At 45.8% G+C, this 24,635-nt stretch overlaps 1 protein-coding gene across 1 annotated transcript in view; it reads left to right on the top strand.

Annotated features, from left to right (window-relative positions):
* Positions 1-3,365: 3,365 nt before the first annotated feature.
* The window catches only part of GLG1 (golgi glycoprotein 1), an 89,788-nt gene continuing 68,518 nt past the window's right edge, over positions 3,366-24,635 (top strand). The window contains exon 1 of the mRNA XM_009569971.2: positions 3,366-3,669. Within this exon, the coding sequence (XP_009568266.2) occupies positions 3,391-3,669 (279 nt within the window). The 5' untranslated portion in view covers positions 3,366-3,390. The remainder of the gene's footprint in view (positions 3,670-24,635) is intronic.

Below are 24,635 nucleotides of genomic sequence, written 5' to 3'. Positions count from 1 at the left end.
ATATGGGGCTGGATCAAGTGTTCAGTGGAAGAAGCATGAAGCTCTCCTCATGCTTAACGTGCATAAGGTTAGAGCTGCAATACTGTCTCCTGTTTGTCCACAGCTTCCCCAGAAGCTGAAATACTGCTGTGGCCCTCTGGTTATTTTTTACCATGAATGAGCAGTTGTGCTACAGGACTCTGACCCATGAGAAAGGTCAAAACAGAGTAGGGCTGAACTTGTGCGTGTCGTGCAAGTAACACATGAAATAGCAGCCTAGTGTTGCTGCGTTAGCTGTTGAGAAAAAGCACTAGGTGGTGGCAGTAACGAAGCACCTATAGGTCCTCTGCAACAGCATTCGTTGGTGGAGATGATTACCAGTTGGGAAAGGTGATGCTGAAGTTTTGCGGGAGTCTTGGTACTGGAAGGAGGCAGCCAAGCCACTCTGTGTGCAAGGGAGAGGCCTCAGCGTGCTGCATGGTGACAGAGCTGAGATTCGGCGCGCTGCCCATGGCCACACGGGAGCCAGTGGTCTGCATTCAATTAAAAACTGGAGCAGCTTCTCTGCGTGGACCAAGGGAGAGCTTTTCTTCTCCACGAGGCAGTGAGTTGGAGGGTGAGGACAGCGCTGGATAGGAGCAAGAGGCTCAGCTTACCCCTGCCTTGCTCTGTGAATCTGGGGGCTGCATAAATGTGTTTCATTGCTTGAAGTGGTGAGATGCAAGTGTGCTGCCTGCTACAAAAGCAGATGACTGCAAGCACTTAATGCAGCACCCAGTGTCTGAGAGGCTTCCTGGTAACACCCTTCAAACGTGGCAGTAAGAGAATTTCCACTGAGCCTGTGCCGAGGGAGAGGGACTGCAGATGCAATGAGCCGCTGGGGTTATTGCAGTGGCAGAGATGTTGCTATGTGCACAGAAATACCTCTTCCTTGTTTAAATCGCTGTGTGGACATGGTGAACAGAGGGCTCTTTATTAAAGGCTTATTTAATGGTGCATTATGTAGGATGTTAAAATTCAAGGTAGGGAGCAAGTTACCTGTAAGCATGGCATGTTTAGCTGAAGGACATGGGCAGAAGAACGTGCTGCTCATCAAAAAGTGAGCCTTTGGAGCGCTTCTGAGGGTGTGGGAAAGAGAAGGGAGTCATAACCTAATTCTGCTGCTGCCCTCTATCCTAGTCCTGCAACAGAGGAAGGAGCAGAGCCAGCTTTTGCACTGAGTTAGCTCTTCAAATAACTCCCATTGAGCCAAATGTGCTGGATTTTGCCGGTTTTAAGAGTTCCCAGCTGTGTGGCCTATGGGTGCCAGCACAAAGCCACTTTCCCAAGGGCTGTGTCCCAGCGTGACACTTGAATGCAAGGTGTGGGGACTCTGCCAGCTGACTGCCACCTCCCTGTCCTGCCCTCCTCTCTGATTGGATGAGGCAGCTGCAGGCTCATGGCTGAGGTGGGCTCCAGCTTGCCAACAGTGCTCTAGAAGCTCTTCCTCTGGGTAAGATGTCTGGTGGCATTTCCAAAAGAAGGGCTTTGCCTAGACAGGACAAGGCAGCCTGGGCAGGAAGAGAGAAGCCCTACAGCTCTGCTTGCTTCACCCCAGCTCATTGAACCATGGCAAGCCCATGGAGTGCCCTGGCACCTAGGCAAAAATCCTTGGGAAAACTGCTCTTGGATCACCCAGGCAGAGGATTGAGACGGGGCTCTCTCCACCCCTCCTTTCCACCTGCTGTTGGAAGCAAAGCTGGGATTTTTGGGCAAATCTATCCCAGGATGGTGCTGTGGCCTGGCCTGATGAGACCCTACTGCTAGGAGAGAGAGAGAGGGCACCCAAAAAGCTGTGCTTGCTGTGTTGGTGGTGGCCCTGTGTCCCGCTGCTGCTGGCTCAACAGTTGGACAGGTATTTCTGTAGTGTGAAATTGAGAGGTCTGACTGCACAGCATTACACAGAGGCTGCGAGGTTGCAGGCACTGCTTTTAGGTGATCCATCACCTCAGCACAGGAGGAGCTGTTGGAGCGAGTGCAGAGGAGGCCACAAAGATGATGCAAGGGCTGGAGCACCTCCCATACGAGGACAGGCTGAGAGAGTTGGGGTTGTTCAGTCTGGAGAAGGCTCAGAGGAGACCTTAGAGCAGATTCCAGCACTTGAAAGAGGCTCCAGAAAAGCTGGGGAGGTGCTCTGGATCAGGGAGTGCAGAGATCGGACAAGGGGGAATGGTTTTGAGCGGAAAGACGGGAGATTGAGATGAGATCTTAGGAAGAAATATTTTCCTGTGAGGGTGGGGAGGCCCTGACCCAGGTTGCCCAGAGCAGCGGTGGCTGCCCCATCCCTGGAGGGGTTCAAGGCCAGGCTGGATGAGGCTGGAGACCCTGATCCAGTGGGAGGCGTCCCTGCCGAATGCAGGGTGTAGGACTGGATGGGCTTCAAGGTCCCTTCAATCTCAAACTGCTCTGGATTCCATTAAACTCCGCATCCGCCTGCGCCTGTTGCCCTGGAAGGAAGCCGCAGTTCCCTAATCCTGTGCCCAGGGGCACCCTGGCTGCCAGAAGGTTCTTATTGAACAGATTGGTTTTTTTCCCCCCAGTATTTTATTCTGTTTTTTGTTTTCTTTAGCAGCTCTTTGCTATTTTTTTCTTCATTGTTCTGTACACGCCCCCGGTTTTTCTTTCCTGCCGGCTCATCCAGCCCTGCTTCCTCGCCACCCGGGGCACCCAAGGCCTTCTCACGCCTGTAAGGGCTCTCCTCAGCGCTGTTGTGAGGGAGACAGCACCGCTTCACAGGCGTGAACACAGACATTTTGTGGGGAAAAGCTGCCCCCACCGCCTGGCTACTGGCTGCGGGAGGGGAGGGAGCCGCTGTGGGCACAGCTCTTCGTGTCCTGTGCCTCCAGAGCGGCCCCGCCTGGCTAAGGGGAGCCCTGAAGCTGCGATGGCGCCGCGGGCTATAATGGCGGCCGCGGGCCAACATGGCGCCTCACCCGCCTCAGGGAGGAGCGGGGTCGGGAGGGGCAGAATCAGGAGGGGCCGTGGGCGGGGCCAAATGGGGGAGCGTGGGCGGGGCCAGGAGGCACTGGGCGAGGCTCGCAAGGGGGCGGGACCGCGGCATGGGGCTCTGTGATCACGTGGGCGCTGGCATGACGTGGGCGGGGCCGGGAGGGGCTGGAGGCGGGGTCAGGGCATGAGGGTGGGGCGAGATCTTGCCGGGCGAGGCCAAGGGCGCAGGCGCGGGACCGGGACAAGCCACGCCCCAGCGCCGCGAAGGAGGAGCATCCCGAGGGGCCAGGGGTGTGACCAGGACAAACCTCGCCCCCACCCTGCGCGTCCCGAGGCGCGGTGACGTCAGACGCCGCGTTCCCCTGCATACGGCGTGCGTGGCGTGGGGCGGGCGGGCGGCGCGCCGGAGGTGGCGGATTCAAGATGGCGCCGTGCGGACGTGTCCGGGGCCGCTGCCCGCGCCCCGCGCTGCTGCTGCTGCTGGCGCTGGCGGCGCCGCCCGCCGCCCCCGGCCCCGCCAACGGCCCCATGGCGCCCAACGCCCTGCCCGGGCAGGCCCCGCGCGGGCCCCGCGGCGCCGCGGCCGGCGGCTGGAAGCTGGCGGAGGAGGCGGTGTGCCGGGAGGACGTGGTGCGGCTCTGCTCTAAGCACAGCTGGGCCAACAACCTGGCCGTGCTCGAGTGCTTGCAGGACGTGCGCGAGGTGAGGGCCGCGGCACCGCTGCTTTATCTCGTGCGCTGCTGCTGCTGCTTTGCCCCGTGCATCACTGCTTCACATCATGCACTGCTTCTCTTTTGCGCCGTGCATTGCTCTCTTACCCCGCGCCTTGCTGCTTTGTCTCGTGCATCACTGCTCCTTAGCCCCGTGCATCGCTGCTTTTTGACCTCTTGCATCGCTGCTTTACCCTCTGCGCCGCTGCTCTCTTGCCCTTTGCGCCGCTGCTTTACCCTGTCCATTGCTGCTCTTTTGCTTCGTGCATCGATGCTTCATATCATGCGCTGCTCCTCTTTTGCGCCGTGCATTGCTCTCTTACCCCGTGCCTTGCTGCTTTGTCTCGTGCATCGCTGCCCTCTTGCCCCCGTGTATCTCTGCTCCTCAGCCCCGTGCATCGCTCCTTTTTACCCCTTACGTCGCTGCTTTACCCTCTGCACCGCTGCTCTCTTGCCCCGTGCATCACTGCTTTATTTTGTGAATCGCTGCCCTCTTACCCCGTGCGCTGCTGCTGCTTTGCCCCGTGCATCACTGCTCCGTAGCCCTGTGCATCGCTACTTTTTTACCCCTTGCGTCGCTGCTTTATTCTGGGCATCACTGCTCTCTTGCCCCCATGCGCTGCTACTTTACCCTGTCCATTGCTGCTTTCTTGCCCCATGTGCCGCTGCTGCTTTACGCCATGTATTACTGCTTCATATCATGCACTGCTCCTCTTTTATCCCATTCATTGCGCTTACCCCACGTATCACTGCTTTATTTCACGTATCACTGCTTTTCTACCCCTTGCATTGCTGCTTTATCCTGAGCATCGCTGCTCTCTTGCCCCATGCATCAGTGCTTTATTTCGTGCACTGCTGTTCTTTTACCCCATGCGCTGCTGTTTTACCCCACGTCTTACTGCTTCACATCATGCACTGCTCCTCTTTGACCCCATGCGTTTCTCTCTTGCCCCATGTACTGCGGCTCTCTTACCCTGTGCATTGCTGCTTTATCTTGTGCATCATCACTTTACCCTGTGTGCTGATGTTGCTTTTTTTTACCCCATGCACTGCTGCTTCACCTCATGCACTGCTCTTTTACCCCATGTATTGCTGCTCTTTTATCCCGTGCATCAATCTTTTACCCCTTGCCTTGCTGCTCCTTTACCACCTGGATTTCTGTTTCACAGAGCGGGCTTTGCTTGTGCTTCCTGCCCCATGTGAAGGCCAGAGCCGGGAGAGGAGCTGCTCGCTGACGCTGGAGGGGACTTGTCAGGGTGGCTTTGTTTCTGCTCTGTTGCTTTGAAGCATTGTTCTGCTCTCAGAGCTCTGGGAGGGGGTCCTGCCACGCAGTGGTTAGGCAAGTGCTGGGCTGGTAGAGGCAGCGAGGAGGCAACTTCTTTCAGGCCGAGGTTCCCACCTTGGTGTGAAGCCCAGCTGCAGCGGTGGCTGGTGTCCAGTGCCCGCTTGCGCTTGTATCAAACTAGATAAACAGTCTAGACCTGGCTTAGTTTACATGGGGAGGTTGGAGGCTGGCTGCGGCGATCCATCAGTCTCAGACATCTGTCCTGAGATGTTTAAGTCTGGCTCAAGTGAAAACCAAGTTGCCACCTCAGAGCCTTTTCTATCTCTGTCTTTTCATTCCCTGTTCTTGTGCAGTTTGAAACAGCCTTTGGGGGAAGTGTCTTTGAGCTCTTTTGCTATCGAGGTCTGTTTAGTTCTTGGTTTCTCTTCTGTGAAGTCCAGGAATGTCAGGCTGGGGCAGTTTTAATGGTGTTTTACCAAGTGGGAATGCGGTCAGGAAAACCCCGTGCTGGCTTCTCATCCGTATTGCAGAGACAGCAGATGGCAGTGACTTAATGGGTATGCTCATGGAGGGGAGTCTTGGACCAGTAAGTGCCAGCAATTACTTCCTGGTTTAAAATCCGAAAATAATTAGGATTTTTATCTTATTTTGTGTTCTAATTTTGGGCAGGTAGTTCAGTAAGACACTCATAGTAGTCATTTTAAATGAGTCCTGCTGCAACGTCTCCCAGCGTTATAAAATACTCTGATATTTGCTTTATGCATAACTTGTCCCTTGCTGTTTCCTCTACTTGTCTGAGACCTCTTGGAGCCCCTGTCAAGGAGGCAGTCTCTCTGAGAGGATCTCAGAAGCTGCACTGGGAGGAGGTGGCACAGGAGGAGCCTGACAAAAAGGCAAGATCTTGTTCTTTTCTTTCCAGCGGTGCAGCCCCTCCCTTCTCTCCATAGTTCCAGTGCTTATTGGTTTTCTGCCATTTTACCTTGTTATCATCTACTTTATCAGCTTTTTGCTGGAATAGTTTTGTCATTAAACTCCGAGCCAGGTGGACACAGGGTTAGGGCACAGGGGTGTGCAGGGAGAACCAAAAGCTGAAGGGACGCCTTGCATCACACTTCGTTTTCAGCCAGTACAAGCCCTGACATTGGTCTGCGTGTCTTGTGATAACTCCTTTATCTTTTGAATATCACATCTTCCTTGTGGTTTTCCTTCTCCTCTCTCAAAGCCAGCCCTGGCTGTTGGTCTTGTCTAGCTGTAATGCCCTCTGAAATCCAGTGCTGAAGGTGAATCTTTTCCTGGGGTGACGTCCCAGGCATCAATAGGACGTCTCAGGGTTGGTTTGGATTGAGTTTTCTCGCTGAAGGTGCCTGTCTGCAGCCTTGTCCTTATTTGTCTGTCAGCCTGTAAAAAGCAGTGTCAGCTGGTCTTAGGCTCGACAGTTTGCCTGCCTGAACACAGCTGCGATGGGCTGTGTGCTGCTGTAAAAATGACTTCCTGGAGAGCTGCTCTGAGAAATCAGCTAGAATAACTGACTTCTATCTATCCCTCCAGTTTAACTCTGGATATTTAGACTCTGAGCTGTAAACATTGGGTCATAGAGAACAGGGTCAGAAGTTGCCTCGGATGTTTCCTTGGAATTGGAGGTGAAGGCAGAGGAAATAAGTGGCATGTTAGCTGTTACTGTCACTGGTATAACTTTTGAGTTTTGACCCTAGCGCATCTGACGGCTTGTTTGGACAAAAGCAGAAAAGCGACAATTATGTTTTGAAATGGATTCGAACTGGTGTAAGTTACCTGAGCCTGGTTAAAAAAAGTTGGGCTGTAGAAAATGGCAGGTTCAGGGGGTTCTCTGTGCGTGTTGGTGTGGGTGAGGACAGTATTTGAACACTGCTTTGCTACAAGTGGCAGGTAAGATTTTTTAGATACGCTCTGGCTGCAGAAGCAACCCTTTTCCCATATGTCTATAAGAAGATCTTACTTTTCTCATAAGGAGTATTCCTCCAGAAGTGGAGAAACTTTCAGTTTGAAATTGGGAGTGTAGCTAAAAGCTGTTAACATTATCAGTTGTTTTTTTTCTTCTTCTTAATGTGGCACAGAAAAACTAGGGCACTCTTAAATTTGGATAACCAGGGGAAACAACTACTTGAAACTTTTCTTTTGAGTCTGTAAAGTATAGAGGAGAGAGGATGTGTTTGCTTTGTTAGCCAGTGTGAGTGCAATTACGTTATTTCAGTATCTGCTGGTTTGTTATTGTGGATGTTTAAAGTTAAGTCCTCCTTTGTCTTTGCTGGGTGGTTCTGTATCTAAAGGACAGGAATGTTGAGTCTGTAGTTGACTGGTACAGGAGCCTGGCTAGTAGAGTGAATGTTGAGAGAAGCTGTTTAATACAAATATTCCACAAGGAATAATTTGGAACAAAAGAAAATAGTAAAAAAGAAAAATTACCTAAACCCCCAAGTCCTAATTTTTGAAGTTTTGGTTTCAAGAATCGCCTTGTAGACCGACAACTTAAAGTGTTATCGATGTGGATATTTAAGCAGCGCATATTTCTGGAATTCTTTTTTAAAAAAGTCGGACCCCTGACCTGGTTTGTAGTACTTCACCACTGATTTTCCACCAAGTGAATGAAAAGCTTCATTGACATATTGCCAAGTCCGCTTCTGCAGGTGCAGAACTCTTCTGCGTTTCAGGTTGTTCAGCTGTTTGAAAGGTAGAAAGCAAGGGGCGGTCATGCTTTTCAACTTTACTTTCACAACAGAAGATTGGCAAGGATGCTCCATAGTTAGAGGAAGTAGTGGTCTCAGCCGTTCAGCTTAAACATATTTGACTATAACCAGAAAGTGGAATCAAAAGCAGATCTTGTGTGTTTTCCAGATGAATTAATTTCCTTCTAGTTAAAATTATTTGTGCAGTGGATACATCATTGTTTTGAGTCACTTAAATTTTGTCATCAACGTTTTAATTGTTACCTGAATAAACTTATGCTAAAATATTAAAAAAGTACAGCAGGGGTGGTGTATAGTTCTGACTTTCAAAGATGTGGTTTAAAGCGCTGATTTCTTCAAACTGTTCTGTTTCTAGAGATACTAAAGAGCTTGTGTTTCATTCAACACTGACTGTGGCCTTTAAGCACTTTTTATGGGCTGCTTATTAAACTAATTTTTATGGTAGTTATAGTATAAATAAACCTATGAAATATTAATATATTTGCTAGGTAAAAAAATTTGCATGATTAATGATGATTTGCATTTAAAGCATGACCGAGTTGTTGAATTCGAGGTAGGAAACATCAGCAGGTATGAAAATATCATAACCAGTGTAGCGCGCTCTTCTGACTTATTAGTGAGCATAATTTTAATGCTAAAACAACCTTAGGTCTGATTAATCCGTGAATTATCTTGATGTCATAATTGTTGAGCTGTACTTGCATTGTGCTGGTAAAGATTATGCAATATTTAAGCATATATATTCCATGTGTGTCATGCTAATGCATTATAGACTAAATAAGTTTTCTAGGATCAAACGGTTTGGGTGAAGTCGGGCTTAGAGGTCAAAGTTTTGGCCTCATACTACTTTCTTCATCCTGACTCATTCCATTTCTTTGGTAGCACCTTTATGCAGGGACAGCATAATTGAGCTTGAGTGCTCTGCTTTCTGGGAAAAATAAGGCTTTCTTAATGTTGAGGATTGGTTAAGAACAAAACAAGTTAATCTTTAAAAGCTGTGTGTTTTATGAATAGGGTTTTTTTTCTGTTGTTTCAGATGCATAATCAGTGTAAAAGACCAGGAAAAATCACTTGCTGTGACTTGCAGACGAGGAAATGGTTTGGGAACTGGCATGTTTCTTCCATATAAGTTTTATGCCTCCCTCTGTGTGTACCTGAGCTCTTTAAGGGGTCTGATAGAATACTGCTGGCGAAATTACCCAAGTGTTAAGATTAGAGATGGAAAAAGAGAAACCAGGCAATAATGTGTGCTTGGAGTCTTCATCTCTCTTGGTAATACTGTGATTGTAGGAAAGGTTGTGTGTGCTCAGTCCCGGTGCTTCTTCTCTGGTTTTCCTGCCTTCCTGATAAAGGGGCTGGAAACGTGAAGGCCTCTCTGGAGTTTTTGGTTGCATTGAAGCAGGTAAGCGCAATCTGTCACAGTAGCTCTATTTATTTTATGTTTTCCCCTCTTATCTCTGTAATTTATTGAGTTGAAGGGGAAAGGTTTCGTTTTGCTTCAACATGCGACATTATCTCATATTTGAGCACACAGTCTCGTTATTTCCGTCTCTTGAAGCTTTCCCATGCACAGGGGAAGGCTGGCATTTAAAGTACCTTTTTGAGAAGCCCAGGCTGTGGCAGCAAATATGCTGTTTCCCTGTCCGGAGCTGTGAGGAATTGAGGCTGTGGATAAACACGGCATGAGGATGGGCTGGATTTTAAAAAAGGCAAATAGTGAAATCTTACCGTTTGCCGAGTTGGCCATCTCCTTTGGTGCCTGTAGTTTATTTTTGTCCAATGAGACCTGTCAGCATTCTCCCTGCCTTTCAGGTGAGCCCTTTTCAACGGGAACTGCCTGTTTCTTGGGGTGATAAGTGTGTAGTGGTGGGACAGAGGCTGTTCTGGTTTTCTACTCATTACTATTGCAAAGGAGTAGGCAGTTAGTATTCTGGTGATGCTCTTACAGTGCCTACAGCATTATCATCTGGTTCAGATACTGACACGCAAAGGGTTTTTTTTTTTAAAGGCAGTGATCAGAAACCTGGAAAATGTACCTTAAGCCTTGCCAAAGGCTTTACTTACACTCTCCCTTTTTTCTAAGGGATATTGACCTGGTGATGATTCAAAGCCACCTGTACAGGGCACGAGAGTTGAGAAACTCTTACATCCTTAAAAATAAAAAGAGAATTCTTACCTGTAGTTGAAGTTGAGCTAACTTAAAGTAAAAATGTGTTGCGATCTTAAATTGAGTTAATTATTGGGCTGGAAGTGGATGCTAGACTTTATACGAGTTGAAACCTGTGCATCTGTGTTGGAAATTTCCAGAGAACATTCTGTCTCAAACTGAATTTAATGAAGAATTTAGACTGGTTGGTGGCAGATGCAAATTATTTGAATGGTTAAGGCTGGTCCCTCCTGCTTCTAAAATTCATAAAATGGATGATGGCTCAATGAAAAATCAATGGAAGGGAGGGGTCGGTCTTAGGAGGAAGGGATTGAGATGATTAAGTTTTGAAAAAACTATATGAGCAACAAAAGAAAATGATGGAGACAAGGCTGGAACACTCTCTGAAGCTTCTCCTGAGGCTTGGTTTCTTAACTGAGACTAGATGCATTTTTATTCCAAAGTTCTTGTTTTTCCTTGTGTTCAGCATAAGCCCAATTTCCTCCTGGCTTTTGTAGTTAAGTCTCAAAGTAAAATTCTAAATGCACTTTCAAAGTCTAATTTGTGTTTATGTTTGTTACTTTGGCATCAGCCTCTGGCGGCTTCATCTCGGGATGCAGCGATATTTAAAAGTGCGCTTTTCATCTTACTGAGGCCGTATGTGAGCTATGGAGGGTGAGGTGGGCTCTCCTACTATGTCCTGGACCTGCTGTCTTGTGAACAGAGTGTTAAGCACAGGTTCTTCGTTTTCCGTGTTCTGATCTTAACAGTTGCTGCACTTCTGCAGATCTGAGGGAGTTATTTTTGTGGTTTTGGTGATGGGTGGTTTGGGGTTTTTGTTAAGTTTTTTGCATTTCTTGGCATGCTGATACTTGCGGTGGCTGGTTATGTATGTTTGGCTTAATAAAAGGGATTATCTCCAAGTCTGCTTCCTCTGGTAAGCTGGCATTCCGGGCCTGCTGCAGCTGAGAGAAGGAATGGCAGTACGAGGGGAGAAGTAAAATTTGATGCAGGCTGTGCTTGGCTCAGGATGGGCCAGGGAAGCCGTGTTATCCAGAGGTCTGGTTATGGGGAGGCGTTTTTCCGAGCCAAGGAGCTGAATGTTTCGACAAGCGGAGGCTGGGTGGGTTGTGACAGGAGACAGGCACAGCTGGGCTGTGCGTTCCCTGCTTGCAGCCGTGCCTCCCTCATTCTGGAGGATAGAAATCTTTCCAGCTCTGCTGGGTTGTCGTGGTTGGAACAGAGTGATTTGAGGAGAGGTTATTCTACACAGATTATGTGTTGTCTTTATTTTCTAATATAGAGATAATTTTTAGATATTCTTTGTGATGTAGCTTTCTTGCGTGTTGGCGCCACTTTTCTCAGTAGGCTCTGCTTAGTTTTGCCTTTTGAAAATGTATGCTTACTTTTGAAAAAGCTTTGTGTATATTCTTTGTAACAATAAACCCCAAAGAACTGGATGAATGAAAGGTCTAGGTAATCGCCTTTTTATTTGATGTCTTGCCTGAAAATAGTTTTTTGATCTTCTGACTAATTTAGTTTCGAGGTCCGAAGTTGGTTGCTATGGCATTAAAAAAATTCAGTTCAGTTAGCTGATCATTTGTGTCATCATGGGGTGCTTTTGTTTAGAAGGGCAATGAAGCTGGTGAAGGGGCTGGAGAACACGCTTTATGGGAGGCAGCTGAGAGCCTGGAGAGAAGGCGGCTGAGGGGAGACCTTATCACTGTCTACAACTGCCCGAGAGGAGGTTGTAGCAAGGAGGTGTTGGTCTCTACTCCCAAGTGATAGGACAAGAGGAAATGGCCTCAAGTTGCACCAAGAGAGGTTTAGATTGGGTATTAGGAAAAATTTCTACACCGAGAGGGTTCTTGGGCACTGGCAGAGGCTGCTCAGGGCAGCGGTGGAGTCACCATCTCCGGAGGTATTTGAAAGACATGTGGATGTGGTGCTCAGGGATATGGTTAAGTAGAGGACAGGTACCGTTGGGCTTGATGATCTCAAAGGCCTTTTCCAACCAAGTGCTTCTATGATTTTCTGGATGTTCAGTTTATCAGTGTCTGTAACAGCGTGTTAGCTGACTAGAAAAGATCCTCCCTTCCTCAGGTACTGACTTGTAGCATAGCTGCAACTTCCCTTCATCCAGACAGTGTATAAAAACCCAGTACTGTTGTACTTTTGAGCAGAGGTGACATTGATTAAAAACTGCTTCCTGGCATACTGGTGATTGAATGTCTGCAGTTCAGAGCTGAGGGGCTTCCTTCAGTGGTTGAAGAGGACTCTTGTTTTCTCAGCACTGTCTTTTCGAGGGTGTAGTGCCTGAATTTATTTTATTTTTTCCTTTGGGTAGGTGTGTCTTGTAGCTCTCAGCTTTGCTACCTTAGATTTCGCACATGGCATTAAAATGCATTCCTTGGCTATAATGTTTAAAATTTAGCTCTGACTCAGATGGGATGTTTGATGTCTCTATTACTGTCAGCGCTGTGGCTTAAGATGAGTGATGCACAGCCAATGTCCCTTTATCCAGGTGACAATATGAACATAGACATAAATGAACATTAATCATGCAGGACATGAATGTTTAGTTGCTGCATTTGTTACTATTTGCTTCTTTGCCTGAAACAATGCATAGGAAGGGACGAGGTGACGAAAAGATAGTATTTAAATGTGAGAAGTATTGGTGGTTTCTCTACAGACCTGAAGTATTTTAGTCTTTTGCACTTAGTGGTAGAACTGTGTGCTCTTCTGTGAAAAACTTATTGTAGTTTCCTTATTTGATTCTTAGGAGTTCTGGGTATCTTCTAGAGAATGCAGCTGGTTATGTTGCTATAATTAAACACTTACATGTAACAGGGTGGGTTAATAGCAAATAGTTATTCCAGCCCTGCTATGCAAAATCATCCAGGCAAATGTGCTGGCTTTTGTTTAAAAAATAATGCCTAGCTTAATCTGGTGGCAAGTTTGCTGTCTGGATCTCTTGAATCTCAATAGGAGGCTCAGCAGCCTTCATCCGGCTCAGTAGTTTGCTAATTGAGACTTTCTTTTCTAGAGTGTCCTGGTAGTGCCGGGTAAAATGCTTTTCCCCCAAGTGAACTGCATAACAAACTCAGCAGAGCAGCATTCTTGTAAGTGTTGAAGTAATTGCCCTACAGACAGTTTTTATAGAATCGAGGGAAAAAGACTGCCAGACTTGCTTGGCTTGTAGACTTTCTGTAACTGTCCAGGCCTGATTTGAGCCAAGTCAACTTTTGTTACGCTGTTCTCAACTCAGTTGAATAAGATCTTGAAGAAGTTTACAGTAAGTTGTTTCATTTTCAAATTTATTTTTTTTACATCTGTCAATGCCTGTGGCCTATCTACATATGTCATAAAATCAGAAAAACTAACCGCCTTCAAGTAAATTCACTGTAGCACCGCAGCTGTCATAATTTACAGACTGAATGGTTTGTGCAACTGCAATTCTTGAACCACGTCCAAGGTGATTTAAACACATCTATTTTAACGTGATCCTTGTGGTGACTTCAGACAGGCCGATCGAGCTCTGTTCTCCATTGATACAAGGTCCAGAGTAAATGCAGGTGGAGAGAACTGTTGACCGTGAGTTTCATTTGTCGGGCATTTTATTTGGCTATTCCCATGTCACATTGACTCTGCTGCTTTTTTTCGTTGTTGCTTTTGAACTGATAGTAGGAGCGTTGTACTTTTGGTGTGTTGATATTTCAGATGCGTGAGGGATGTGGTGCTGGATCTCGCTGTGACGCAGCTATTCGAATTCGTAATGACATGTCTTATCTTACTGAGGTGTGGAGAGTCGACTTTGCATAATCAAGGAATGCGTTGATGCAGTCTTCCTTGCCACCTGCCTTCAGACCAAAGGCTTGGTCTGCTTTTCAGTAACATGCTTACATTGCAGGTGCTGTCATTAGAGAAGTTTGGAAAAGTCTTTGAGCTGTGTGTTATAGTTGGCAACCAGAGCTGTGTTCTTAGTGAGCAGCGTAGAACAACATACAAGAAAATCTTTTCAGGCTGTGTGGAACTGGAGGAGCTCAATATGGTGCAAGTGTGGTTTGAATGGGAGATTCCTTCTGGCAACCTTAAGATTTCTTATGGCAACCTTGAGACCTCATCTAGAGTATTGTGTCCAGTTCTGGAATCCTCAACAGAAGAAGGAGATGGAGCTGTTGGAACGGGTCCAGAGGAGGCTACGAAGATGATCTGAGAGCTGGAACACCTTCCATACGAGGACAGGCTGAGAGAGCTGGGGTTGTTCAGCCTGGAGAAGAGAAGGCTCTGAGGAGACCTTATAGTGACTTTCCAGTACCTGAAGGGGCTATAGGAAAGCTGGGGAGGGGTGTTTACAAAGGCTTGGAGTGACAGGACAAGGGGGAATAGGTATAACCTGGAAAGGGATGGATTTAGACTAGACATCAGGAGGAATTTCTTCACAATGAGAGCAGTGAAGCCCTGTCCCAGGTTGCCCAGGGAAGCTGTGGCTGCCCCATCCCTGGAGGTGTTCAAGGGCAGGCTGGACGGGGCCTTGGAGCCCCCAATCCAGTGGGAGGTGTCCCTGTCCATAGCAGGGGCTTGGAACAGGATGATCTTTAAGGTCCCTTCGAACCTAAACTATTCTGTGATTCTGTGATCTGTTTTGTCCTGCTTAAAGCAGTGAAAAGAGTTTTTGGCAACTGTCTGCTTCTCAGGGAAGGATTCAGCAGGATAACAGGTCAGGGCTTACTGGAGGGAAGTAGAGTTTGAAAATACTTAACAGCAGTTCCTGCTAGAAAACAGAGCTATTTGAGTCACTATCTGCAGCAGAAGTCCAAGATCTTGTGAATGTGGTAACATCACTTTTTTAACTGAAGGCTTCCAGGCAGCCACCAGCAGTTATCTTCACTTATTTTGTTTCTGATTAGTTGTATGAAGCAACATTGTTTTTTTAAAGCTAAAAAAGAAAAAGCTGAAACACTAGTTATGGTGTAAGTCTTCCCTGCAGGCTTATTAGACTGAATGCCGGAATGGGACTCCTGTGGTGAGCGCTTTGCTCTAGGAATCCCAGTGATGGCAGATGACAGCATCATCTGGGAAGGTGTGATACTGAGGAGCATACTTTTCCCTCAACTGACTCACAGCTCTGAAGCTATGTGCTCCTTCTAGTGTTATTGTTAATAGCCTTAATTAGAAGTATATGTGCAAAATAGTAGTTGTAGGAGGGATGTGATTCTGCACTTTCCTAGCAGAACACAAACAGAGCCTCACTGTGTTTTGTATTTTCACATCTGACCCTTTTCCTGTGCTTCGGCAGGCACGGAGCATACGTCGAACCATCACTGATAATGCTGTCATCTGTGATTGTAGGTGGAGCAGCAGTCGACAGGGCAAGCTTCCCGGGAATAATGCAGAGTTTGTTCTAGCTCAGCTGCTCAGCAGCGTGGCTTGAGCTTGTCCACATCCAACCCCTTTCATGTGCTCTGAGGCTATGTTGGCTTCCTTTCTTGGAGCAGCTCACAGGTAAGGTCTACACAGAGGAGAGGAGCATACAAGAAGCCACAGACTTCAGGGGAGTTTATTTCCTTCACCTCCTCCAGGCATTCATGAACTCTTCCAGCCTCCTGTTATAAAAAAAAAAAACAACCCACATAGCCTAAACTTGTTCTGCTAGGGAAAGTGCTGATGGGATTTAAATTCTTTTCTTTGTCAGCTCTTCCCGAAGTCATTTCCCCAAATACTTTCTTCCTTTGAGACATTCCAGTGAAATCCATCAGGACTTTGTGATGTCTTCAAAGATTTATTTAATAAATGTTGTCTTCTAATGTCTGTTTTACTCACTAGGGTTCACAGTATCTTAAACTTAGAATACTTGCAAAAGGCCTTTTGATAAAACATAAGAACACTGACAAGCTCGGGTGGGCTGTGTGGTGTTGGCACACAGCGGGAGGAGCGCTGAACCTGGATTTCTAGAAGAGATGGTGAGAAGCCGTGCTTCTGTCACTGTACCTCCTGGTTGTTGGCCCACGATGGCCGTGTTATCCAGTGTGTTCTCTGAAGTGTCTTAGGGCAAATGGAAATAGGTGAAAACCTTCCTATGGTTGAAGAGTTGTACATTGTGAATAACTTTAAACAACATCGCATTATGTTGTCACCACCTTAGTAATCTTTGGTCTGTTGGCAGATGGATCTATGGTTGTAAGCACTTCGGCATAACATAATTGGCCCAGTAATTTGGAATTGGGATTCTGTTTATGAGATCAAAGTTTTGGCTTGGAAAAAAAGCATCTCTATGATCCTGACATTGAGACATTCAAGCAGAATGGTAAGAAAGGAAGGTGTTGAAAGGAAGAGAGCAGAGTAGCTTATAACCTGTTAAATATTAAAATATTTAAGAACCTCTGTATATCTTTGAAACTTTGTTTAAAGTTCAATGCAGAGTATTATTTTATATCCCTTGATCATTTGGGCTGAAAGCTTCTTTCCAATCTGAACTTTTGTTCTCAGGAGCCATTTAGATTAAACTTGTGGAGGCTGGCTGATGTTACAGTTCACTATCTTGGGAACCACGTTGCTGAAAATACTTCTGAACAGCCCTTTTGGGGTTTGGCATGGTCTGCTCTAAGTCCTTTTTTTGTATAGTGCATGTGTTTTATAGCATTAAAAGGCGTAAAATAAAGTGAATCAAGAGGTCATCTTTGAAAGGTATCTAAAATAATGCCTCAGAGCGGTCAAAACATAGCACCTGGCTAAAACCAAGGTGGAGGGAGCACAGTGCTGTTTGCCTCCGTATTTATAGAGCCTATTGTTTCAGAATCATGGAATTACCAAGTTGGGAGAGACCCCCGAGATCGAGTCCAACCATACTTATCTGCCACTAAACCATATCCTTAAGTACCTTATCTACCCGTCTTCTAAATACCTCTAGGGGTGGTGACTCCACCACCTCCCTGGGCCGTTCCAGTGCCCGATGACCTTTTTGAAAAATTTTTTCCTGATGTCCAATCTGAACCTCTTTTCGCGCAGCCTGAGGCCATTCCCCCCTTGTTCTGCCCTCTATAAGAAGCCGATCCATTTGGGTCCTGTCTCCTGGCAGCACTGTTTTCTAGTATGTTTTGTTGTTGCGTAGTACATTTTATTGCATGATCAGACAAGAATCCAGGACTTAAGTACTGAGCTTCCTTCTGTGTTCACTGGGGAATCCAAACCCCTATGGACATAGTGAGCCACATGGGTTGTCAGCATCATAGGAAGAAATTGGGGAATAAGAATTAAACAGCACAGCCGCTTTACCAGTCATGAAGCCACCTGGAAGTGAAGGCAAAGGTGAGGATCTCAGGGTTGTTGTCCTCTCTGCTTCTGGAAGCTCATGCGTACAAGCAGAGATAATCCAGTCTCAGGCAGGCAGTGCTCTTGGCTGCTGTTTCCGTGCTTGGAGACTTGGCTTCTTGTGGGATGCTGGAGCTCTAGGCTTGTGTTGAGCCGTCCTTAACAGTCAAGGTGGACACTCTTCTTGGTGTTTGTTCTGAATGGTGACTGTGGTGGCTCTTTAAAGTAGTTTATACTCTAAACTTGGGCCAGTGCTCTAGCAGAGAGAAAAGGCAGCGGCTCTGTCTGTGGAATGGTGTGGAAAGGGCATGTTGGCCCATCTGACTGAGTAGCAAGGTCTGTGGCAGGTGGGGAATGTGTGCCAGAGTTGTGTCGATAGCAACAGCTAAACTGCTGCATAAGGATTCGGGATGTCCCTATTCCTGCAACGGGAAGCAGCTTTAGCGTAGGTTGCTCTATTAGCAGTTTTTCTTTCTTTTGTTTATGGAATAAGCTGGCCTGTCTGGACACTCATTCAGAACTGTTCCAACATAACAGTTTCTGAACCAGGTGGACTGCTCTTCTCATGGGATTGACTAATCTGGATAAAACGGTGTGTGTTCGGTACAACTTTCTAGAAGTAGGTGCAACTCTTGCATCCTGAGATCTTACTGCAGTTGATTTGACTCGTTTGCTTCCAAGCTGTTTGGTTACAAGGCTTTTCTCTGCTTTGTTGTTCTTTTTGAAGAAGGGACTGTCTCAGGGATGGGGATGTATTTGGTTGGTTTGGGGAGGAGTGAATAATGCATTTCAGCTGATAGAAAACGGAATTTGTCCTCTTTAACGCCACACACCACGGCATTCGATAATGACTAATAGTATGGGCTAATTATATGTACATTTATGCTTTTCCTCTCTGAAGCGAGCATTTTGTTTATTGTGTGTCGAGGAAGATGATTCAAAGGTTCTAATGAGCCTTTCCTGGAGGTTTTGTGTGCCTTTACAGGTGCCGTGTTTGTAAGGTCAGCGTTCCCCGGGGGCTTGCATGCCTCAGCTAACCCTGGGTATCTAGCTCTTGTCCCACTTTTTATGCTGTCTTTGCGATGCATTAAAACCTCAGCAGAGTACTTGAAGGAGAGCATTCTCTGAAAAGCCCAGCCTCACTTTACTCTGCCATGCTTTGTGGTACTCCTAGAAGTGTTTTCGGGAGCAGTTGAGTTGCGGTGAGGCTGCTTCAGGTGCTCAGGGCTCTGGTTAAGTGTCTCGGGGCTGATGGAACAGAGAAAGATGCTCTACAGGAGCATGTTAATGTGAGTGTCCATACATAGGGGTGACATAAGACCCGGCCCTGGATGTTATTAACATAAATTACTAGGATGGGTAGTGGTTGGAGGTCTAGGCCATCGATGAAGTGAGCACTAATTTGACTCATAGAAGCAAAATATAGTAATTAGCAAAGTACTGAGATTCTGGCAGTTGTCTGCCTCACTGATAAAAACAAAAAGCTGCTGCTCCTGTAGCCAGGGTGGCTGAACAAAACACGAGGCAGTTCTGTTACAGACAAAACGGTAGCTGATTTCCAAGTGTTTGGCTGTGAATGATGGCGCCTAGGAGTAGCTTTCGGTGTTTCAGTGATTCCTGCTCCAGATCATGTTCATCCTTGGAGAGGCTTGGACAGTGTCAGCACATCCAGGTGAAACCTTGGTAGCTGAAGTTGCAAGGCAAGACCTTTTGGAGGAACTTGATGTTAGTTGGGAGGAGGAAGTCTTTTGGTTCCATCTAATAGACACAGGGCAAACACTTAGTGAAACCTTGATTAGAAAAGATGTCCATGTTAGGGGAAACTGGGCTTAAGGGGGTTAAAGCTTTGCACCTGTGGCACATAGCTGTGTAAATGAATTCAGATTAGATATCTAGGGAGGCTAATGGGAAGCATGTTTAATGAACCCTGGCTAATTACTCTATTAAAGTTCTTGATCAATGCACAGGAGACCTCAAACTACTTGCAGATTATTTTTTTTTTAAAAAAAATCTGCTATATATATTTTAAATCTTCTGCATATAATCAAAACAACTGGAGGGGCTTGGTTTGTAGAATTCTGGTTCACCAAGGCTTTATATATTTGGAAGTTGTCTGTAAATTAAAGCTGAAGACGTAAGCACTTCCAAAAGTATCAATTGTGCATTTTTTATGATAAGCGCAGATGTGTAGATGGGCTCGAGAGAGCAGATAGTAGGAGAGCTCATGAGGCTTTAAAATAATCTTTGCTATAAATGTATTGAAATGTGTGGGACTATTAGCTGTGTTTTATTGTGATCTGTTTTCTGCTTTGGAGTTGGAACCTGTTTCACGTGCTTGGTGTAGATCAGACAGGGCAGATGTGGTTTTCTAAAAGAGGACAGAGTTCTTGTAAATAACTTGGTGGTCTGTGTGTGTTCTTAAAGTGACCTATGTAAGGACTACCTCTTCCATTTTCTCCAGAATATTGTGTATGAATTTCAGTGGCCTCAAGACTAATATTAAATAAAAATGTTAGGGAGGCAGCCTTATCCTTAAGGAGTAAAGTCCTGTCTTTAAATTGGTTCGTATCAGGGAAGCTGGAATATGTTTGTTCTTTGCTTATTGAGCTAATTAGCAAAACTGTATTGCGTGTTCGTAGTGAATAACGTCAGTGTGTGTGCAAATGGATAACAGATGCATGATGAAGACTAGGAAAGGTAACCTTTCAGCAAACAGCTTGCAGCACCATCTCCTTAAGTTTTGTTTAGTGAATTTTTTGCGGTGCTCAGGGAGAAATGCCAAGTCTTTCAGACAAATGGCTTTTATTCTTGTATATATTCAACCCATTGCAGCTTCTGGTCTCTGATGGTAGCAGCGGTGATTGTATCAATGGAAAAGTGTCTGTGCAGCCTGCTTTGACTTGCAGAGCAAGGGAACGACTATGCAGGTAAGGGCTTTAGGCAATACAGTTAGTGCTGTAGCACTTGAGGGCTTGCCTTCTTCCTGTGCTTTGATAGCAAAGGAGTATAAGAAGCGACATGTGCCTTGTAAAAAGAAAATTGGGAGCCTTGTGGTCTTGTAAAGGGATTCCAGGGTAGAGCATTCTGTATAAATGAACATCAGGTGGTGCTAACTTAAAAACACCCACAAACCCCAGGTTGTAGGTCTTCCTGAAGATTATAAACTTTCACTGACTCCTGCTGAAATGGTTTGGCAGTTACTGGGCCAACTGAACAGATCTTTGCCCAGAAGCTTTTCAGGTTTGAAACCGATAGGCAGCCCGAGGTATCAGTAGTCTGTCTAAAAGCTGCCTTATTACAGCCTGACTCCAAACATTTGTTAACTTGGTAGAAACCTAGTGAGGAATGCTATTACTTTCAGCCAGGGAAAGCTGAGCCCAACTGGGTCTTGGACACTTTAATAAAGAGAGAAGTCCCTGGAGCATGCGGTTAGTGAACAGGGTTAAAAGCTAACATGGAAATCATGGGACTCTGAGGCAGAATCCAGCTCTTCCCCCTCTTACAGAAAACACCCTTTTCATAACTTTGAGATCCTCCATGCTGTGCTATTTGAAAGCAGCACTTGTAGAATCTTCTGTTAGCATACTGTTTCCTTGAAAGTTTCGGAAAGATCACAAGATTGAAAAATAGCCAGTAAACTTTGTTCTCCACATTCCTTCAGAAATTAGTAGAAAAGCTGGAATTTTATGCTTTGGTCCAGTTGTAGTGTAAGGTTTTGGTGTTCTCTTCCATTTAATGTTGTTTCTTAAGTGCCTAACTGATCTGCTTTGTTCTGTTGTTGATACAGCTCTTGTTTAAAATAGGGAGAAAATCCCTGTTATGTTATCAAGCGATTGTTCAAGCATGACTAGAGATAAAATTAACCAGCAAGTCAGTGCCGTGTTCTCTGAGGAGCGGCTTCAGATGATGTCTCACATTCTTGGACTGGAAATGGCCTTAGGCAATGACATAAAAAGTCAGGGATAAGCAAGGGATATCAGCTGGAGGGAAACTTTTCATGTAATGGTGGATATAAAAGGACGAGATCTCACCTTGACGGCAGGTCAGTGGAAGACTGCTTTTTTATTTAATATGCAGAAGTGTAACAAATAAATGTTCGACATCTGCCACTCATTGCTGCTTTGCGTGCTCATACTGGCCGATCTGCCTGATGGCCTTTACAGAGCTGTTGCTGAGCAGCTTCAGTAAATGATAGTAATCACAATGGTTCTTTCCTGCAATCTTGCAGTTAGTCTCTGGCAAGGTGGGGATCAAATATGGACAGGGTTTCTAACCACTGGGCTAACTCGTTGTTTAGTACCCTTTTCACCCAGGTTCTCCTGACTGTGATAAAGGAAAGAAATCTGCTGTCTAGCTGTGGATTGTGTCAAAGGCTCGGAATATCCTCGCAGATCTGAGGCTAGGCAAGCACATTCTGTAGTCTTACTGCAGTGAATTCCTAATGCAGATCCCGTGTACTGGCTGAAGGATTTTCTCCCTGTGTGATTTGGTATGTGCTTGGATTTCCGGTGGCACAGCTCTGCTTGTGAAAAATGGTGTGTCTGGTTGATGTCATCCTGGGAAACAAAGAAAAAGGTATAGCCATTTAGACTTCATAGGAGCATAAGTGGCGAGTTAACACAGTAATAATGCTGAGGTTTCATGCTTTAGTGCTTAATTTTGTGTAGTTCCCTGGCTAATAACATAATTGAATTTTAAATGCAGTTTTTTAGTGGGTCGACTACTGGCAATTGTATTCATTGATGTAAGTATTGTTAAAGAGGCAACGCAGCTGGTGGTCCACAGCTTGGTAGGTTGACAGTTATGTTCAGAAATCTGCATAATTCTGTGTTAAAATCTGATATCTGGATGTGTTGCTGTACGCAAACTCCTTTGCAGGCTGTCTGTAAGTATTTCAAGAGTTGTTGCTTCATAAAAATCAAAGAGAACCTTGCAGCCAGCTGAGCTGATATAAAATCCTTTCCTTGATCTCACAGCAGCTTTACATTCTCCTGCAAAGGTATCCTGGACTGCATCTTTGGAGCTTTAGTTCATGCCACTAGAATGTGTTTACATGAAACAGCTTTCTTTGCCGTTGCTGGTTTATAAGGAGCTTTCTGTGCCACACTTGTTGCTGTGTGCTCATTTATGCCGGTTGAGTTGCCTGCAGTACCGAGCTATGAACTAAATTACTACTTGAGCTGGAGGTTTCGGGGTGGACACAAACCTTTGATCGACCATTAACTTGAGTGGTGTGATTCTTCAGTTACATTTGTGATGGCTTTCAGGGTGAGCAAAGAGCTGGGGGTTGAGAGGGGATGTGGAGCAGCGTGGGTCTTAAAGCTGGTTTGAACTGCCACGCGTCGGTGTGTTTGGTCTCCAGAGTGACAGGCGAGATCTAGAACGTCCCACAGCTAAAATGGTCAAAGAGCTGGGCGAGACTTCTCTCACTCACTTGAGAACGCCTGTTATAAGCATGAAAGATGTACTTGAAGCTCAGCATCTGGAAGTCTTAAATCAAGTCTGTTGGCTATGACTGTGCAATAACAACTGAAAATTGAAAAGACGATATATTGTTAAACTGAGGTGCAGCCTTGTATTAGTGTTGCTCTCTGTTTTGAAACCATGCACTTATTGTCTGCTAACTTCAAATGATCAATCATGGAGGTTCTGGAGAAAATGACATGAATTTCCAAAGCTGGGGTGCCAGCGAGTCTCCTGTGTGAGAAGCAGCAGCCATCATTCAGTTTGATTAGACAGAGACCCCTAAAACTGAGCTGAAGGGGCATTTGATTTAAGCATAATGCACTAATACAGTTTAAAAGAAAGTTCAAAGGGAAAGGATGCTACAGAGTGCCTTTCTGGGTAGTTTAAAAGTCTGTAACACCTTTCCTTGCCGCCTCCTTTCTTCTTAATCCTGTCATTGCCGGTGAATGTGAGTGCTGAGTGGAACTGGATGAACGTCCAGACTTAAGAGCTGCAGACGTTTAACCAGTTGTGAAGCTTTCTCTCTGGTACAGCTTACGCTTTTCTTCATACTTTCTTCTGTCTGGTTTTGCATTGTGATAAAAGGAGGTTCTCTGGCTAGGCTAACTTAGCATTATTTTCTCTAGCGTTGCTCAGACTTGCTGATTTGTTTTGCAAGTCTCAAAAGATGTCTGATCTTAAACCGGTTCTAGTGATCTGAGATATGTGTGTATGGAAATGGGTGCCCTTGGACAACAAAAGGAGGGCTATGATTTACAGTGAACTTCTGGGTGGCTCATAGACAGATGGAAATGTGCTTAAAAGGGATATAGACATTATGGAAATGCTTCCTTGTCCTTTCTAGTCAATTCAGAAAGGTTGTCTGGTGCAGTTTTCTGGTGACCTGCTTCTAATTAACATGCAAATGAACCTCTTGGTGCTGGAGATCAGGATTGCAAATACAAAGCGCTAACATGTGTGAGGCTGGGAAATCCCTGGCATCTGTTAAAGCCCCAGCACTGTCTACCTTGCGTTTGCTGCTGCCTGCGCGGTGGTTCCCTTTGGAGGGAGAGAGCTACTGCAGCCTGCGATCAAATGGCTCCTTTGTCTCACTTTAGAGAGCACAGGTTTTAATTTTGTGCTGTTGGTGCTTGCTGCCCCTCCTGGGGAGTCATTTGAGCACATTCGCAGCCTGGTTTACCAAAGCTGGCTGTTGTGAAAATGGTCAAGATGAGCCACTCCAGTTATTTCCCTGGAGGAATTGCAGTGAAGTAACTTATTTCTTATCCTAGTGTTACAAATGCCAACTAAATGAAGAAATTAGCATGTCTATCAGTGCTTGCCATCACTTAAAATAGTAGTTTTTAATTAAATGCTGCTGCACAATTTATGTTTAGAAAGCAGCTTTGATCTAACAGGTAGAGAGGATAAATTCACTGAAGGTCTGGTCAGAAAGGGAGGTTGTCTTTGTCCTTGAGGTGCTTGCTTGTTTTGGTGTCACAAAATATCTTATCAGTCTTCCTCAGCATTTTTCTGCCAACATTCCCGGTTCCCAAGGATTGCAACAGCTGATTTAGTAGCGCGTTTTGGCACAAGCTGTATAAGGTACAGTAAAACCCCACTTGATTTTCGGATCGCAGCTTATTTTCTAGAGCTGGCAATTAAGAAAAGGATCTTTTGTGCAAACCGAGCAAATTTGAAATGGAAAAAATAAAGCAAATAAGTACTCAAAAGCTCTTTTCTTCTCCAAAACACAACCAAGACTTCAACTTTGTAGAAGAATTACATTGAAACATTAGACTGCCAACAAAATTGGGTCCATTTTAAAGTGGAGGGGAAAATGACTTTTAGTTGTGTAAGTTGGTTTGAAGAGTTTATAAACAATTGGTTTCGTTGCAGATGGAGTCAGCTGGCTGCTCGCTTGGCTTCCAGAAGCACGTTGTAACTTGGTTCCCTGCGAGCTGGCTCCAGCAAAGAGAGTAAGAGCATGCGTGGTCAGCGGCGGCAACTGCACCCTCCTCACAGCACTAAACCACATCAGAAAAGGG

Source organism: Cuculus canorus, chromosome 13 (genome assembly GCF_017976375.1).
Source record: "Cuculus canorus isolate bCucCan1 chromosome 13, bCucCan1.pri, whole genome shotgun sequence".
Lineage (NCBI taxonomy): Eukaryota > Metazoa > Chordata > Aves > Cuculiformes > Cuculidae > Cuculus > Cuculus canorus.
This window is presented reverse-complemented; position numbering and strand designations above follow the sequence as displayed.